The sequence below is a fragment of the Ursus maritimus genome, unplaced genomic scaffold (genome assembly GCF_017311325.1).
Source record: "Ursus maritimus isolate PB19 unplaced genomic scaffold, ASM1731132v1 scaffold_14, whole genome shotgun sequence".
NCBI classification, from domain to species: Eukaryota; Metazoa; Chordata; class Mammalia; order Carnivora; family Ursidae; genus Ursus; species Ursus maritimus.
In genome coordinates, this window is record NW_024423786.1 from 56,995,418 (window position 1) to 57,014,363 (window position 18,946).

The following is an 18,946-nucleotide window of genomic DNA, read 5'->3' on the forward strand; positions in this document are numbered from 1 at the left end:
CGCACTGCCCACACGGGGATGGGGTGGAAAGCGGCTGCCGGACCGGTACCGCCGCACATGTTTCCCGGCACAGGGAGTCACAGCAGACGCTGCAACGCGAGGAAACAGGAGAGCGGCACCGCGGCCTCGGGGCTGCCTCCAGAACAGGGAACCATAGAAAACACACACGTGTTCTGCAGGAATGCACTCACATCAGGCTCTTTCTTAAAACTCCTGTTTAATGTTGGATACAGTGCTTTTTAACATAAACCCAAATGTGCACCTTATATTAAACAATACAGTACAGTCACAAGTAACGATATGCAGGAAAATAAAACACATTTTTCTTTCAAAAACCTTTCAGGAACCATACCTTCCAAAAAAGCCAGGAAAAGCGCACCCACAGAAGAGAAGCGAGCACACTCTGGGCCCCGGCCCTGCAGACCGCGCTCACGCCCCAGCCGCAAGAGCCGCGGCGGCCCCTCCAGCGTCAGCACCGCTGACTCCTTTCTTCTAGGAGTTGGTTATCAAATATTTCTTTTTCCCTTCAGAAAATAAAAGGAGAAAACCTCATTTTAGTAATTCATCTTGTCTTAGAATATGAAATAGACAAGTCCATGCTTCCTGGGGAGAGAGTCTCCGTGTGGGGAGATGGAAAGTTCTGGAGACGGAGGGTGGGGGTGGCTGCAGGACAGGGTGAGTGTGCTTCATGCTGCGGAGCTGTGCACTTAGAGACGGTTACGATGGAACATTTTATATTTTGGAACATTGTGCGTTTTATCACAATTTAAAACAAACAACTTTTTAAAGAGTGTGAACTATCAAGTTATCCTAATTGAACAACTCCCTGATAAGAAGAATTACATTAACAGGTGTTTGGGGCACCCCCCCCCCCCGGGTTGGCGATAGCAACAAAGAACACGGATTCTGACAGTGAGCAAGTCCACGTGAGCACGTGGCTGCTTGGTGGGCACCCCTGGAGGTGTCACCACAAGCCGAGGGGGAAGGAGGTCGATGGCTGTGGGGGCGGGGCCAGCCGGCACTTGGTTAGAGACCGCGTCCCTCGAGTCCAGAGAAGGAGGCCTCTGCCACCATCGGCACGGCCAACATCATTTACGTGGTGCACCCGAAATGTCCACGGCAGGTCAAGAGCAGCGGCAGAGTGTGAAGACGGACAATCGTCCTCACAGGCACAACGGCCAGGCCCTTGGCCGTGGAGGAGGAAAGCGCCTGGCTAGACGGGGGGCACGCACTGGCTCCGACCCTGCTCTCCCAAGAACCCTATTCTGTATTTGCGTCGAGGGCACCGCGCTGGGCCAGATCCAGGGACAGAAACACCAAGTCTCCCCGCTGCCAAAGGCCCTTCGTGTTCCGCTGACTCCTGCACACAGAGCCAGACGGACTCTTCTGTGGATGGCTTTGCAGGCAGCCTCCCCACCGATCGAGACCTCCTGGCCTCCTGGCACGTGGCAGCACCCTCCCCGGGAAGGAGCGCGGCCTCCTGGGAGCCAACTTCGCCGTCCAGCATCCGTGACGCTGGGCCCAGTCGACCCTGGACAGAGACCCTGGACTGTGACTCTAGTTGAGTCTTCAGCCTGTCACTGCCACGCGGGCCCAGCCTGTTCCCAGCAAGGCCTGGCAGCAAGCCCAGAGACGGGATTAGAGGCTCTGGGGGCCAAAAACCCCAGAGCGGCTAACCACACCAACGGAAGAGAAGCATCTTCATCACGGCATTCTTCCGACCAGCTAGGAAGGGCCCGGGGCGACCGCTGCCGTGTAATCTTCCTGTGCTTTCTCAAACGGCCACGGCACTGGGGCAAGGGGAGAGAGCTCGAAATGTAAACGGGAGCCCGTGAAACGCGCCCAGGGAGCAGCCCCGGTGGACGGCCTGCGGGCCGCGGCGTGGGCCGGGGTCCAGCTCTGCCTGCTGTGACCGGCTCGGGGACATGCCCAAGGAGAACGCGGCCAAACGCTGGCTTCACAGGGTCCCTCTGGCAACTCCTAGCCAACGGAGTATGTGGTTCATTCACCCACCGCACCTGGATCAGCGTGTGGGCAAGAGGGGCCTCGAGCCCCAGCCGCCAGCACGGCAAACGCAAGCCCTTCAAGCCACGCCGCCGCTGGCGTGGGGGCAGCGCCCTGAGCAGCCTACCGGTAGCTGAGGGACGGTCCCTTGAGGTACTTCTCCTCGGCTGTCTTGTAATCCACGGCGTCCACAGCCGCAATCGCGCAGATGATGGCCTGCAAGAGGGCAGAGGGCGCTCAGCCGCGGGCAGCGGGTCCGTGCTGCCCGTGGAGCTCGAGGGGTGCGCGTGGGGCCCAGTGCAACTTCGGAGCAGCTCCCACAGACACGCACGGGATCTGTGAGGCCTCTGCTCGCAGGGACTCTTCTGCGTCACATCCATGACGTGGTCTTTGGGATGAGACACAAGAGTTCATGTCACTAAAAGCAGAAAATGAGGCAGGACCAAAACCAACAAGCCCGTGTGTGAAAACTCGTGAGTTCACAGTGTTCAAACAACAGGAAAAACGCACAGCGATCGTCCAAGCACATGGCACGTGTGATGCGGAGAAATCCTTGCTCTTTTCCTCAGAAGAAACAGAACTGTGGTTACTAAAAACGTGATTTTTTATTTTTTTTAAAGACTTTATTCATTTGGGGGAGGGGCGCATGACGGGCAGAGGGAGAAGCAGGCTCCCCACCGAGCAGTGAGCCCCATGCGGGGCCTGTGTGGGGCGTGTGGCCAGCGAGGAAGGAGCCTGTGTGGGGCATGTGGCCAGCTCGTTTGGGAGAGCTCGCGACTCTCAGTCCCAGGGTCCTGAGTTCCGGCCCCACACTGAGCATAGAGATCACTTCAAAATAAAATCTTACAAGTCAAACAGAGCTTAACGTCTAGAACAGGGCCTCCCCCGCCCCCTCCACCCTGGGCACTGCTGACATCGGCAGGCCGCTCTTGGGGGGCGTCCCGAGTACTGAGGGGTTAGCAGCAGCACTGCCCCCACCTCGTGAGAACCACAGCCGTCCCCACACGGGGACCAGTGTCGCTGGGGCAGAACCACCCCTTCCTTAAAGACACACACTGCTGTACTTAAGCATAAAAAACTTTGGGGAATCCCCCCATAATAATCGGGAGGGAGCTAGAAACACAAACAGAGTGAGGTCACTACCCCAACTGGGTGCCGGGCACGCAGGCTTCCTGATGCTGTTTTCCTTTCGTATATATTTGAAGCTTCCAGTTATAAAGGCAAAAATCTTTGACCTTGGTAACTTCTCCCACGCGTGCCCACACACGCCCACCAGGGCCCCGACCTTCAAAATGACCAAAGGAGTCGCGTGTGTGCTTCTGCCCAGCCGAACCCCGGCTGGCCATCCAGGAGAATTACAGCAGCCCTTTCCACAAGCAACATCGATTCCAGAAACGTGTCCACGTGCACACGGGGACAAAGCACGCGGCTCTCGTCCCCCCGCACTGGCCACGGGGTCTATACACTAAGGCCCTGTCACACCACCCGGGGAAGGCCAAGGCGGGCGCCGGGCTCCACGCTGCCATGGCCTCCCGGGCACACTTCCGGAGAATGACGTCCCCGCACCAAACCCCAGCCCCGTGTGGCTGGTGGCCCGGGTTCCGGGCCCCGGCTGCAGACCCCCCACCCGTCACTGTGCACGGCAGCCCTGCCGTCTACTCGACTCACTTCAGGCAGAAGAACATCGAGGATGAAGCGGATCCTGTCGCCGTTGATCCGCGCCAGCGTCCTGCTGCCTGTCTCCTGGTAGACGCCCTGCAAGTACTTCACCACCAGGTCCAGCTGCTCCTCATCCTCCAGGTACGTCTCCACGCACGTCATGTACTGTCCCGAATTCAGAAACGTCTTCAGCCACCGTGACGGCTTCCTGTTCTTCAGGATGGCCCGCAGGTGGCCCTCAGTGCCCCTCGCTTTCACGATGTACTCCACCAGCTTCTGGTTGGCCCGGTCCCGGGCAGCCCGGGACCGGTCAGGGAGCACCTTCCTGTAGGGACGCCTCTTCCTCTGGGGGCTCCCCACCACAGGCTCCTCGGGGTCTCCCTTGCTCAGCTGTGGGAACCTGGTCCCCAAGACATCCTGCTGGATGGACTTGCGGACGGGATAACCTGCAGACCAACGACACACCCGTGGGACTGCCAGCCTGTGTGGGAGGGCTCCCTCCTCCTCCCTTCGCTGTGCTGTCTGGGGGTTCTGTGGGAGAGGCCCCCCGGGCCCCCGGGCACAACCACCACAGCCCTAAGGGCTCCTCCTCTGTGGGACCCCACGTCTCTCCCCAGCTCAGCTGGACACCAGTGTGGCCCACACGAGCAGAGCCCCAGGGCTACGGTGGGACTATGAGTTCACCCAAAACTCGAGCAACCAGGAAGGCAGGTGCAAAGCGCCACCGTTCACACATCTTGGAGAAGAGGCCGGGTGCCCGGCGGACAGGGGGGTGGCCGGCATCGTGCCTGTTCCAGGCAATCTAGGGTCAGCCTCGGGACAGCACAGGCTCCGCCCAACAACAGCCTCCCGAGCTTCAGACACATAGCACGGTTGCTTTGCTCCTCTGAAGAGGAGCCGGCGCACTTACTTATATCGGCGGCGTAATATTCCAGGAAAGAGCCAGCAAAAGAGCCGCAGCCTGCAAAGGAGGCAGGAGCCCCGTCACAGCGTCAGAGGCGCTCCGGGACCACCCTGAGGGACCAGGGTCAGCGTGCCTGCCCCGCGTCAGCTCCACCCGGACCCCTTCCCGAGAAGGCGGACGGGACACCAACACCAACGCTGCCGTCACGGTGCCACACGCCCCTGGAGACACCTAGAAAGGCTACTGTCTAAGGATTCCCAATGGCCAGACTTGTGGTGGATGGAAACCAACTCTTTGATTCGAAGCAAACTCCACCTTCCGTTCACACCCAGTATCTCCGTCTCTCCCGGGAGTCTGCCCACCTGCCCTTGTTGGGGACAAGACTGCCACAAGCCCAGGCCGGATGGCCATGCAAAACAGGCCTGTGCTCTGCCCCCAGCCCAGTCCCTCTGTCCGAGGGCATGCAGGCCCACGTACCCAGCCGGACCCTGTAGTCAGTGATCAGGGAGACGCACCAGCCGATGGCCTGGTCAAAGTCCTCCTTGGCTTCGTTCTGCAACAAGACCCAGACGGCAGCTGTCAGCAAGAGGCCACAGGGGATCCTCCAACCCTCCCTGTGCCCTCACCTCCTGCGTCTAGGCCACCGAGTCGGCAGATGCCCCCATGCAGGGCTGCTGAGGTCACATGGGGAAAGGCCCAGCTGCTCAGAAAGTGGTCACGTGGGAGCGGTGTGCTCTGGGACAGGACAGCTGGGGGCACCCCAACATGTGGCTGATGTTACCCAAACAAGACTTGAAAGTCACGCAAAACAAATCCTTCTAAGAGATATCTTTGTACGCTTGGCCTAGAATGGTGTTGGCTCAGTCAGGAGGAAGTGCTGCCCTAGGACCGAAGGATACTCGGCCACCGGTCAGGGCACCACCTAGGCCTCAAGGTCCTCACCTGCAAACTGAGGACAATGCACCGGTGAGGACACCTGAGCTGGGACGATGGCTCCCTACCTGAGATCCACTTCCTGGGTTATGGCCACCTCAGCCTGGCCTTCTTCCTGTGGCCGCGGCACGGGGCGGGTGTGGGACATAGGGACAGCAGGCGCTGCCGCTCCTTGCTCGGGAAGGTGGGGCTCAAAACCAGGACTGTGACACCGGGCCGGACCATCAACAGACCAGGTCAGTCCGAACAGTGGCTCCAGGGGGCGGAGCTCTTGCCACCGAAACAACCCCTCAGTGGCCCCGTGCACCCCACTTCACAGGTGGGCCTGGCTTTTCTCGGGGAGCAGGAAGACGGGCAATAGGCCTCGTCCCAGCATTTGGATTATGTAAGGCCACACACCACCTTTGTCACAAAACACAGGTCCGTGTTTGGGGCACCCAGACCTCAAAGCAAGATTCCTGCTCTCCTTTCTGACTCCCCCCCATTTTGGGAAAGCTATCCAGATTTCCGAGAGTGGCCGTGGGGTCAGGGCCAGCCCCTGGCCTGGGAAGTTGGGTGACCAGCTCCCCGCACTCGTGGGCTTGTGCTTCAGGGAGCATGGAAGCTCCTGAGGCCATGGCTGGCCCTCTTTCAGAACCGGGCCCCGCCCACGGGTGTCCGGACAGGGACTGGCTGCCCAGGACGGGCTGCCGCTCAGAAGCAGTGGTGACCACACTCACAACAGACAGGACAGAAGCAGAATCACCTCACAGGGACACACACATCCGTGGAAGAAAGAGAAGGCTGGGGTCTGACGTGGGTGCCCACCTTCCCAACGCCCGCCCACACCGCAGCCCATGTCTGCTCTGCTCAGGGAGACAGCCGGTGGGCAGAGGGCTCCCGGGACCGCCTCCCCCGTCGAGGTCCCAGGCAGTCCACGCCGACAGGAAGGCTGTGACGCGGAGCCAGGAACCCGCTCACTGGGCTGGGACAAGAACTGCACGGGGGCGGGAGGAGGCTAGAAGACCCCTCCCCTCGGTGGGGTTTGTATTGGGAAAGCTGGTGTAACACACACAGCACCTCAGGGCTGCACAGACAGCGGGTGGAACGGACAAGCGCCTCGTGGCTACTGGGCTCAGTGTACGATCAAGGGCCAGCCACGGCACCTGGGGGGCTCAGCCACTGGCAAGCCCAGGAAGGCCCCTGTGGGGCGCCATTGCAGCCGAGCACTCAGGCCCCCCAGGCCTCCCCCCGCCCCCCCCTCCCCGTGCACACCTGCAGGCCTGCTGTGCCCTCGGCACCGTGCAGGCACAGCCTCCGAACCATCGCCTGCACCGAGACGCCGGCCTCGCACCCGTGCAAACCGTCCTCTGCGCCAAAGGCTGTTCCCTTGCCTGGACAGTGGGGGGATGGCCGGCAACCTCCCAGGGCCGTGGTGCTCCCCACCAGGAACGGCTGGAGCTGAGCCCGACAGACCCCATCACGCGGGAGTGCACAGCTCCCGGCCGCCACGGCGGCCCCTTACGGGGGCATGAACAACAATGCACCTACCAGGAGGGCCTGCTTCTCTTTGCAATCAAAGTGCTTCAATCTTTTGAGAGACACTGTGATGCTAGAAGCAGAGAAATGAAAGTTACCGTGAAGGAACATCATCTCATAAGTCAGGACGATGGTTCCCTCTCCTCTGATGAAACTAGTAGGGACCGTGGGGACCTCTGCCAGCAGCAGCTGCCCCAGGAAGCCCGAGACAGGCCCTAGGGGACGTGGTGAGACACACACATTCCTGGCCACCTATGGGAGATGGAGGCAGCACCCGGGGGCCAGAGGGTCCGAAACGTGTTTCCAAAGTGCCTTTGAGCAGACAGGCACAGGAGGGTGCATTTTCATCCCAAGATTAAGGATTGGTAGCAGATTACCGGACAACTAACCAAACAGCAAAACAGGTGGAGGCAGGGTCGCTGCTCACAGCACCTCCGACGACAAACTGGAGTACGGTTTAGGGGAACGGGCGGGATCCACTGTGCGTCTAACTGGGCTGCCTTTCAAAGTCGGCAAATGAGGTTTGGAAACTGGACTGTCTGAGCAGTCCCTTTCAACACAGCCTCTGTCTGGACTCCTCTTCCGGGGAGCTGGATCGCAGGGGGCACGAGAGACCATCCTAGCCCTGGACCCCGGCCCCCTCCCCACACTCCCGGCGCCCCCGAGCCGTCAGGCCTTCACCCGGGAAGCGTCTGCAGAGAGCGGACAGCTGGGTTACCCTCTCCCTTTCGGATCCATGTGCCCCTCGATAAAGAGCACACTGGCTTTCTTCTCTCTTCGCCGGACGCTCTTGACCTGTTGGCAAATCCAAAACAAAGCATCAAGAACCCAGAAGAGGCCACGTGTTTGAAATACCTTCCTGACTTCTTTTCACCGTGCAAGATGGCGCATGGCTGGCGTGTGATAAGGAATGCTACTGGCTGGGGGCACAAAGGCCAAGCCCCCAGGTCGGAGGCTCAGACGCCACCCCGTCTGCTGCTTGCACCACACGGTGCCCACAGGTGAACAGCAGCAGGCCGCACGGGGCTCTGTCCTCTCTCATCACAGAAAGACCCAAGCCTGCTGCTACCCGCCACCCTTGCGCGCGCCGCTCTCTGGACTCAGCAGGACGGGCTCATTCGCATTCTCGGGATGAGCAGTGAGCTCAGGCAGGTGGGACCAGCCGAGGACGCAGAGGCGGCGATGCCTGACTCAGACCAGCCTCCTCCCTGCCCAGGGGTACCCCCCCCCACCCGCGTGTCCCCAGCGCAGCCGTACACCAGAGCTGGCGCCAGGAACCTGTGACCTTGGAGACCCAGCAGGGCCCCCAGGGAACTGGTGAAAATGAGGAGGAGAGGTCCAGGAAAAGGGTGCCAATCACAGGGGAAACGAGCGCCTGCCATGAAGTGAGTACTGAAGGGAGGCCAAGGAGCCCCGATACACGACCCCCCACAATGGTGCAGAGACGCTGCACGGACACCCGCACTTCACCTGCACGTCTCTTCAAGCTCCACCTTCTGCCCGGCAAACCCCGCACAGATGTTGACCCTACCGCTGCTACAGCTGGTCCGCCCCCTCCAAGGAGGCCATGCTGCCCATGGGAGGTCAGCCTCACGGCGACAACAGGAGTGTCTCCAGCTCCTGCAAACACCCTTCCAGATTTACAGTCACTTATTTCTCACTACTAAAGCCCTAGAGCTGAACCGTTGGGAATGCTGTCTACGCTGGAGAAGAAGGAAGGCGAGGAGCCGGCATGCTGCCTTGGCCTAAAGGGTAAACGGACAGCCCGCGCCGTCCAGGCACACGGAGAAAGCAGAGCCAGGAATTCCACCGCACACGCACAACCGGTCCCCACCCTGAAATCTGAGCAATTTAAAAGCTCCCACAGGAGAAAGTCCTGGGCGCACGGTATTAGAAATCAGCAAGCTGCACACATTGTCTTAGGCAGGCTTTCCTGAGCCTGCTCAGTCATGACTGGACCTAGGACCCTCATGCTCAACTGTGCCAAAATATCCAACTCCCCTTACTCAGTAAACGTCTCCAGAAACCCTGTTTAGAATTACAAGGCCGTCGGTTTCCCCCAGTAAAGAGCTCTCCCGGGCCCCAGCAGACACAAATGGGGGGCGAGGGAGCAGAAGTGCAGGGGCTTCAGTGGGGTGTCCCCGAGGCCGCTGGTGCTTACCACTGCGGGCCAGAAGGGGTATTTCTGGTGTTTAAGCCAGACCAGCATTCCTACTTCAAACGAGCGTGGTTCTAGAATTAAAAAGACAGACAAAAAAATAAATAGCAAGTCAGAGCCACATCCCACACCAAATGCACCAACTGAAGAAACCGCAATTGTTGCCGGTCCCTTAAACCTGACTCTGGTCAGAGGTCATGTGTCGTGCCCACGGTTTGGAAGGTAGTCTCATGACAACGCTGGCTGGCGACTGAGCACGGGTGACGCGTGCTGCTGCTGAGCGGGGACAAGTCGGAGTCAACTCTGTACCGCTGTGGCCACTACTCCATAAATCTCAAATTATTCCAGACTCAAACATTTTTTAAAAAGAGTGTGGCACAGAAACTCCAACAAAAGAAGCAAATTCCTAGAAAGCTCCTCAGTCTCAAAAACCGGGCTTTATCTTCAAAGGAAGAAAATAATGAATAACCAAAATCATCATCCAGTGACCACGTAAGTATCTCTGAACAAAATTTAACAGGATTTCCAACCAAATACAAACTCCAAAACGGATCATTTAAATGTTGAAACAATGAGGTAACGAAAGCTTGCAGACACGAGAGGCTGCTTTCCAAGCGGAGGCAAAACGAGCCCCGCTCCCGCGGTGCCCTGGAGGCCAGCGTGGCCGCGAGGCAAGGTCTGTGGACAGGAAAACGTCCGCAGTGAGCGTGCAAAGGACTGTCATCCATCTGGTGAGAACCGTCAGGGCCCCGTGAGGACAAATAGGTCACGGGAAACACCCAGACGGACGTCAGGCTGCCGGAGTGGGGGGGACAAGACAAAATCAAATGGAAGCAAAAACCAGGGGGTTTCTCGGGGCTGTGGTGACCTGGGCCCCCGCCGGCAGCAGGTGGGCGAAAGTGCCCTTTTAGACAAAGGCACGGCGCCCCTTCTCTGGCCGAGTAAGTCCCACTCCTGGGAGCGAAGCCTGCACGGTTCTTTCCCAGAGGCACGTGCCAGGCACGTCGCAGGCCCCCAGGCGTGGAACCATCAAGGCACCTGATGGCGGGGGAGGGCTCGGTGAGGAACGAGCAGTGGCTGCAAAGAGTTATCAGAAGACCACAGGCAAGTGTAAACTGTGTCCGAGTTATCATCAGGGCACAAAGAGCAACGCACGCCTGTACCACAGATACGGAGAGGTGCTGCCGGCCGGCGGACAGGAGCCGAGTCACAAGGGCACGCCCTGCCTGCCGCACCAGCGTCGGCCTCCCCAGGCGCCGGGTGTCGCCCCTGGAGAGGTTCCCCCCACTTCCGCATATTATTTTTACAACATCTTATGAATCTGTTATTATTTCATAACGAGAAGGCTATAAAACCCCAGACGACGTTAAAACGAAGAATCAGTGGGTGAGTCTAAAAACGAAATTCATTCTGACGGACTCCACGAAACAGACTACGTTGCTGTCGGTAGTTGGTTCAGGATCCTGGGTCTTTATTTCCAGTCCTTCCACAAAGAGAACTGGGGGCGTGCACCTACGCATGTCTGCTCTGCTGCGGACAGCCCGTGCGCATGGGAGGGGTCCCGGCCCCACTGCCTCTGGCCGGACACCCTGCCTCTCTGGACAGACCTGCAACTGCCATCCCCCAACGTCTGGAGGCAGCGCCAGGCCACACCCCAACAGTGGCAACTCCCAACTCTGCACTTGGCTGTCCTTCCGTCCCACGGAGGGGACAGGACGACACGCACAGGGAGCAGTGTGCCAGCAGGAAGAAAATAAAGCAGCGAGAGACGTTTAGCCGAAGACGGCAGGGACGCCGGCCGCCTCTGCCCAGGGGCTCCCCTCGAGCGGCAGCACATGCTCTCACTGCTTCTCCAGACTTACCGTGATAGAAAAGGATTCTGGGCGGCTCCTCGTCGTCCTCGTCTTCCTCCAGAATGGAACGAATGGGACTGAACTCCACTGACTCTCCTGAAGACTGACGGTCTGCCAGTGATGGGGGATCAGATTTCACTGTCACCGTCTCAGAGACTCAGCCCAAGAAACCCACTTCCTGATACACGACCGTCGACGCAAACATAACAGATTCCGTATTACAGATTCCCACGTCGCCAGATGCAGAGTGGGTACGCTCTCGTCAAAGGACACTTACAGGAAAAATAAACGAGAGACAAAGAGGGTGGGGGGAGAGAGGCCGAGGGGCAAGCGCACAAGCTGCGGTGTAAGCAGAGCAAGGGGACGGCTGGGGGCTCGGTCTCTCCAGCGCTGAAGCGGCCGGGGGGGACGCGGGGACAGGCTGCGGCTCCCCTTCCTGCCGCCTCCGTATGGGCCGGACACCGAGTCTAAACACATGACGTTTAAACTCAAGGCAGAAACCGGAGGACGTGTGTAGACAGTGGGTCTGCAGGCACGGAAGCCCACAGAAACTAACAGCTCTCAATCAGCAGCTCAAAAGAAAGAGGGACGCGGCCACGCTCAAACGAAAGGAGCCACTGCGCATGACTGTCGCCGCACAAAAGTGCGTCTCCACAGGAACCGGGAAAAAGCCGGGAGCCCGGTGAGCGAGTGAATCACTTCTGAGATTCCTGCCCGCTCAGGAGGCGTGCGCTGCGCTCCTACACGTCTGTCAGAGCCTGGCCCTGGGGGTGCGGCCGCAGCCTCAGTGCAGCCACCAGGCTCGGCCCGGTGCCCCACGCCCTCTCCAGTTCAGAACAAAGACACAAGGATTTGGGACTAGTCATAATTACAAGCCGGTGGGAAACACAGAAAGCAATCCGGCAATCCTTGCTCTGCCTCTAGTTTGATACGACCTCATCAGGATCAGGTTAAAAAACACACGAGTGCCTGAGCTGCATTGGCCACGAGAGAACCCAGATCCGCCCTCCGCCAGCACAAGCGAATCTCGGCCACAGACCTTCACCTTCCTCCGGCAGGAAGCGAAGATTCCTGGTCTCCTCCGTGGAAGCGCGGGGGGCGGGCAGGCTGCGTTTGGCAGCACTGCGCAGAGTCATGCCCCCCCCGGGCCCCTGCCTGGGTGCCACCCCCGGCCCCAGCTGCGTGGCGGGCGGCCTCTGGCTGCCATCCGGGCACAGCCGCTTGGCAGGGCGGCCTCGGGCATCTGGGCAGGTGGGGCGCCCCGAGGTCGGGAGCACAGTGGGGCCACTCAAAGGCAAACCCGGGTCTCGCCCTTTGGCCCACAGACCCTCCTCCCTAACGCAGGGAGGTGACCTGGGGGCTGCCGGGCTGCTCTCTGTTTCACTGTCTCCCTCCGAGAGCGAAGGTCCTCTCTGACACCAGCTAGGCTCCTGTGCTAAATGTCTTCCCCTTTTGCTCGGGGCCATCCGCCTTCTGCGGCACATTCTCGATCCACTGCCATCCTGAGAACCACCTCTGGCTGAAGGAACCACCAAGGCTCGTGGGCTTTCGTTTTTCCCGAGCGCCTTCCTGTGGTCCACTTTGCACTTGGGGTCCTTTCTACAAGGGGGTGAGCCCGACAGCCTCGGGCGTACACGCTCCCTCCTCGGGGGTCCACAATTGCTCGGCACGTCTTCCCGGAGACCAGAAGAGCTGGGGTCACAGAGCGAGGAGGCCAGTTTCATAGGCCTCTCTCCTGAGGACAGAGCAGTTCTTTCTTCCCCTGAAGAGGTTTCTTGAGGCAAACTGCTTCTCTGGTTCAAAACATCCAGAGCCACTCGAAGCGAGCGTCTGTAGGCCAGCTCCTCTAGGGGTTCAGCAGGAACCTCATTCTCGGAGGCTGCGGGGAGAAGGAAACAAAGCCTGGTGATGACCAGGCGTCTGGCACTGCCGTCAGAGCAGGGCCCCCTACGACTGACTCGGGCTGTCATACCTGAAGGGAGGACTGACCCTTCTCAGCTCCGTCTTTCCCGGAGCGGGACAAGGCCACAAATGACAGCTATTGTTCGGGGCTGCGGGGCTCCGCTTTTCCAAACAAACTGCCTGACCCCAGCCTGACTGGGTTACGAAGATAAATCCCTCCAGATCACAAAAAAAATACCACCAGCAAAACGTACTCAGACGCTTCCCAAATCCTCCCAGCCTCACAGTTTCAACTTCAATCAGGCTCAATAAAAACCCTTGCCAACTCCATAAAGAACTCTGTCTGCAACGTGTTCTTGGGTGGCGGTGGGGGTGACAATCAGCGGATGAAAGGGACCCATTGTGGGCTGGTGGATTTTCCGTACTTCTGTGCGAGGGCGTTTCCAAGCCAGAAAAGAGCATCGCGGGCCTGGAGATTTCAGCCTGACCTCCTCACTGCCGCTGTTGCCTTGACTCACCCCGACCCACTGATACGGCACTATTTACGTGAACGAGGTGATGGACGTGACATCACAACTCAGCGAGCACGACCCCTTCCCGGGTTACTAGTAACGGTTCCTACAGACCCCCAGCCCCACACGACCCAGGCAAACGAAAATGAGCGTCTGAGAGGCGGTGGCGGACGCTGCCTAAGGTCCAGGGGATGCCGCTTTGAACAAAAGCGGTTTTCCCAAAGACAGAGGAAAACAGACCCTATTTCATACACACCATTGGAAGGATTTCTGGTCAATCTTTCCACGAGACTAAGAGCGCTCGCTACAGGGGGTACGTGCCCCCACTCTGCGGCGGCAGAAAACACTTCTGCTTAGGTTTGCCGAGCTGCCAGCAGGCGAGCGCACAGTGAGCCCCAGCACCGTGGGGCTCGGGCCCTCCCTCCCGCTGAGGAAAGGCAAAGGGGGTGGGTGTCTGCGAGGAGAGCCCCAGCGGACCACGGGCACCCGACAGCAATGCTGGTCTCCCCAGAGCTTGGCTGTGGAATTTAAATACACGAGCCCTGCTCTCAAACCCCGGGCAGAGAATGACCCAGCACGGAGAGCAGTTTTAGTCTTCCTGTGGGATAGGGGGTGGCGGGGAAGGAAGCATCTCCCCCACCTCCTCACGGAGGTAAATGCACACTGGAGGCCATGGCTGTGACCAGCAGACTCCAGTGCTCACAGCGGGCCACACTGGGAGTCAAGAACAGGATCGGTTCTGGAGCAAAGTCTGGAACGGTTTAAGAAAACAGATCCCTTTTCCTCTTCTCCTTCTGCTCAGGGTGACCTGGGGAGCAGGGTCTTTCCATTCTCCCACGCGGGCTCTTTGGTACTTAGAGACATGCTCTTACCCAGGGAGGAGGCGATCCGTTCGATGTGGGCCGTCTTCAGGGTTTCCACGTCTGTGCTTCTCACCTCAATTCTGCAGGGACAGAAACACCCGTTATCTGCTACCAGCCAAGGCCAGGAAGACATTTTCAAACATGTTTTTCTTTAGATGACAAAAGAATTAGATTCATTTTATTTCTTCTCAACCTTCAACTTAAACCAAAAGTCACAGCCAACTAGGAATTTACGTGCCTGAGGTTAGAGGCAGCGAGGACCCTGGTGAATGTGGTTTTTTTTTATTTCCTTTTAAGACAGAAAAGGTTGGCTGGATTTAAGAGTAAAAATGAATTCAAATTGTGACTTTTATGAGGCGAATCCTACTTTCAACTGCGCAAATAACTCCTTTGTTAGATTTTCAGAGTAGATGATAATGTCACTAAAAGCTGTTTACAGCCCAGCAGGTGTGTTTTAGTTTAAAAGGATGCGCGTTCCTTTTAAACTGGAGTATTCAATTACCTTCCCAGCCGCAGGGAAAGTGTGAGCTGGGGACTAAGCAAGCTTAGGAGGCTGCTCTGAAGAGAGATGGGGACCTGGGGAAGCTGTAACTGGAGCTGACGAGGTTTTATTCTTTCTGAATTGGGAATTCTTCCCTTAGACACAGCAATACCATGATCATACGTGATCTGGGCGTTTTAATCATCCTGGGTAATATTATGTTCTTCCATCTCCGGATAATCAAGAGCAAAAGAGTAATGTGCTTCCACATAGTATGTGCCTTCTGAATACTAAACAGTAGCTGCTTATTAGACGGACAAGCTGAGACATCAAACATTTCAAAACTGATAGGCCTGTCACAAGTTTCTGAGAAAAAGACACACCAATCTGCAGGAAGGAACCATCCCTACGTGAACCCCAATAAGAGTTTCCCCTGTGTATAATTTATATTCACCCGATTTCCGCACTGATCTTACACAGAGTACCTCACATGGATCTTCCGATTTCCAAAGGGACATTAAAAAAAACAAACCAACCACCAACCAGTCTTTTCCTCTTAAGATTATTATGAGCACAACTCTGTTGCAATAACTGAAAAATTACTAAACCCTTAAAAGTGGAATTCACTTTTGGAGGGGGGGATGCAGTATCAGAAATCCCACAAAAGTAATACTAAAAAAAACCCACAACACTTAACTTTTCATCTAGGGACAATATTTGAACACTTAGAAAAAATTCCTTCTTTCTTTTATTTTTTGTCGACATCTCAGTTCTGGCCAACACCTACATTAAAGAAGAAAAAAAAACTGTTGTTACGAAGACCTGAGGAACAGTTAACACAAACACTAGTAGCACGTAGATGCAGACGGCAGCTAATTCTTAAAACACACGACCTGGGGACTTCAGCAATATCCTGTCCCATCCCGTGACTTCGAAGATGGGGGAAACCAAGGCACACAGGGTCAGTGGCAGACACCGGCAGGGAGCAGGGCCTTGGCCTGGCAGTCGGGCACTCTCCCCGGCCTGTTGCTAGAAAGTCTCCCCACAGCACTCCCGTTATTTCCCAGGGCAGGGCTCCCTTCCTGATAGTGCCTCGAGTTACACACTGCCTCACACGCCTTTCTGAAGCTGAATCTGGGTTTCTTTTTTCCTAAGTGTGGAAAAAAAGACACTTCGGGAAGCGTAACCTTGTAAGCACCAGACCAGAAACCCCATCCGGCGGGGACCGAGGACGGGTGCCAACAGACCCAAGCGTCAGCTGCTCGGCTTGGTTCCTCCGCAGAAGGACCTCCCAGGTCTCTCCTGACAGAGGTTTTCCTTGTCACCCCAGAGTCCTGCGCAGCCCCCGGAACAACAGACCGAAGGCTGTCACCTTGGCAGGCCACAGTCGCTTCTCCCATCTGCACAGGACATACTGGGCGTCCGTCATGACTTGGACTCATGTGGCAAGGGGGAGCGAATGGGCACAGCCGGGGCGCTTGCAGGTCTGACGCGGAGCGCCCTGCAACACAATTGGCACAGTGGCTCGGGGGCCGCCTGCGGACGGCCGGGCCGGTGGTGGCACCGCGCTGCGACCCGGCCCGGCCTCGGACGCCCGCCGCCCACACCACACGGCCGCGCTCACGCCCGCAGACGTGCAAACGGCTCCCGAACAGACCGTCCCGCGCCCGAGGCCTGCCTCCGCCCCGCGCTCACACCCCGCCCCGCCCCGCGCGGGGACTCGGCCCCAAGCGCAGAGGACGGCGCCTGCCGCGGCGGTGTCCCTCAAAGGACGGGGACAGCTGCACCGCTGTCCTCCCGGCCGCCCGCCCACGGGCACCGCAGCAGAGGGGTGCAGGCCGAGGCCGGGCTCGAGGATAGGCCGGGGAAGGGGGGGTGCACGCGGCAGGGCGGGGCCTCGGCGAGCAGGGAAGGGGGCGCACGCGGCAGGGGCCGACTCGAGCCCCCGGGGACCCTCCTCTCGGGGTTCGCCCCTCCCCCCAGGCCCGGCGCGGCCGCCTCAGCCCCCGCAGGCCGACCCGCGGGACACAGCCCGCAGGGCTCACCGGGCGCCCGGCTTCCGCAGCGCGGCGTCCCCGAGCCCGGCGCGGAGGACTAGGAGGCCACGGCGGCCCAACGTCGGCGGCACCCGCGCCTTCCCAGCCGCCTCCCGCGCCCGCGCTCACCGCCGCCGCTGCCGCCGCCGCCGCCGCCACCGCCCCCCGGGGGCCGGGGGCGGGGCCAGCTTCGCGGAGCCGCCAAGCCCCACCCCCGCCGCCGACCAATGGGGCGCGCGTAGCCGCCCCGGGACCCGCCCCTTCCGCCTGGGCAGGCGTGCGCGCGGTTGACTGATAGGCGCTGCGCGGACGCGCGCGCGGTTGATTGACGGAAGCCGGGAGGGGGGCGGGTGCGAAGCCGAGGGGCGCCGAGCGGGCGGCCTCCGTCCGGGCCGGCCCCGCTCTCTTTGTGAACCCGCCTCTGCGCGCCGCGGCCTGGAGAAGGCGCCCCCTCCATCTGCCCCCCCCGCCCGAGAGAACCTTCCAGAGCCTTCCAGAACCTTCATGGTCCTGAGGCGCCACGTGCTGCCGCGGTGCCCACGGCGGAGCCGCTAAACGCAGCCCGGGAAGCAGGTACCAGCGCGTGGGCCGGGCCCCGGGGTCGCGTCGCCTCTTGTCAGCTTAATCCCCAGGCGTCGGCCAGCCGTGACCCTGAGCAAGCGGACGCCGCCAGGCCTGTGGCCCCGAGCTTCACGCCCCCCGCGGGCGGAGGGGCGGGGAACTTGGGGGGGCAGAGGGGCAGGGGGGCGCGGGGGCTGACGCCGGGGGGGAGGGGCGGGGGGGCAGAGAGGCGGGGAGGTGCAGAGGCCGACGCCCGGGGGGAGGGGGGCAGAGGAGCAGGGAGGCGTAGGGGGGCAGGAGGGCGCAGGGGCCGATGCGTGGGGGCGGAAGCGTGGAAGCCCAGGGCAGGCAGGGAGCGGGGAGCTGACGCCTGTAGGTGGGTGGGTGGGTGGAGGAAGGGGACGGAGCTGACGCCCGGGGAAGCGGGGGGGGGGGAGGGCAGGAAGGCGCTGCCGCCGGGAACCGCCCAGCTCCACCGACGCTGCGCCCTGTTCCCGCCTCCGGGTGTAGACGGTGTCCGCGGCTCTGGGCCTGGGCACGGTGCCCGCTGAGGTCCCCTTGGGGCCGTAATGAGGGGGTGGGATGGGTGCCGACGGTAGTGGAGTCCGAGTTCGGAGGCGCGTTTGCAGAGTGCGGGTTCAGCCGTGGTTTGGAACGGCTCGCCCTCGGCCGTGTGTGGGTCTGAACGTGGCTGCAGTCGTCGTGGGTCAGTAACGAGGTTAACACGCCGCTCAGCCGTCCGCAGGTTAGCCGCGGTGGAAGCCGCGCCGCCGGGCCCTCGGCACGCTGGGCCGCGCGGGGCAGCGCCAAGGAGGCCTTCCCGGACCGCTGCTTGACCTCGTCCGCCCCGGGCCTTCCGGCGTTCAGAGCCCCGGCCCACAGTCTCGCCTCTGTCAGATGTGCTCCGAGAGCCGTGCGGTACGTCGTGCGCAGACGAGTCCCGCGAGTTTCCAGCAGCGCAGTGGGCTTCGCCGAAATCCACAGAGACCCTCCCAGATGCTCGAGCAGGACGGCGGTGTTGGCGCCGCGTTTGCAGGGGGAGTGCTTCCCGGAAGCCTGAACTGAGCCCCAGAGGGTGTGCCTTGTTCAAGGGTGTCCTCTCGGCGTCTGTGCTGGTCCTTGGATCTCCTGTAGCAGTAGCCTCTCGAGCAGCGCGCAGCGGGCGTCTCGGGTGTGGGGTGTGCGGCAGCTGTTTCAGGGACTGCCTGCTACCTGGGCTGGGCGTTCGGTGCTGAGCAAAGTGGCGTTCAGGGAGCTCAGTCTGGTGGAGTAGACACGTAACAGTAGTGACGGCAGCATCCCAGCGCTTTACAGTTACCAGCTCATTTATGGCGGGAACCGCAGAAGGTCGGTGTCACGACTACCCCGTTACTTTGGTTATCCCTCTACCACAAAGCAGCGCAAAGCCTATTAACCAGAACCAAGTTTGCTTCCTCACCGTTACGCAGCCTGGCCTGGGTTCCCCTGGGTGCTTCTGGGTGCGCCCTGGCTGTCGCGTGTGTGCTTGGAGGGGGGCGTCGGCAGCCGGGCTGGTGCCTCTGCCTGTGCGCTCAGGGCTCCTC

At 59.9% G+C, this 18,946-nt stretch overlaps 1 protein-coding gene across 2 annotated transcripts; it reads right to left on the reverse strand.

The window, feature by feature from the left end:
* Window positions 1–198: 198 nt before the first annotated feature.
* Window positions 199–16,944, reverse strand: PWWP3A (PWWP domain containing 3A, DNA repair factor). Of its 2 annotated transcripts, none has more exons than XM_040629680.1 (14): window positions 16,833–16,944; window positions 16,160–16,288; window positions 15,485–15,570; window positions 14,316–14,386; window positions 12,075–12,908; window positions 11,039–11,140; window positions 9,180–9,250; window positions 7,737–7,813; window positions 7,031–7,091; window positions 5,045–5,120; window positions 4,574–4,624; window positions 3,673–4,109; window positions 2,132–2,220; window positions 199–524 (listed from the first exon to the last, which is right to left on the reverse strand). In XM_040629680.1, exons 2-14 carry the CDS (start codon window positions 16,214–16,216, stop codon window positions 470–472), a joined length of 2,067 nt encoding a protein of 688 aa, XP_040485614.1. In that variant the 5' UTR covers window positions 16,217–16,288; window positions 16,833–16,944; the 3' UTR covers window positions 199–469. The 2 variants fall into 2 exon arrangements, with proteins under 2 accessions (XP_040485614.1, XP_040485613.1); XM_040629679.1 differs by having other exon boundaries at window positions 12,069–12,908; window positions 16,833–16,937.
* Between the last annotated feature and the right edge of the window lie 2,002 nt (window positions 16,945–18,946).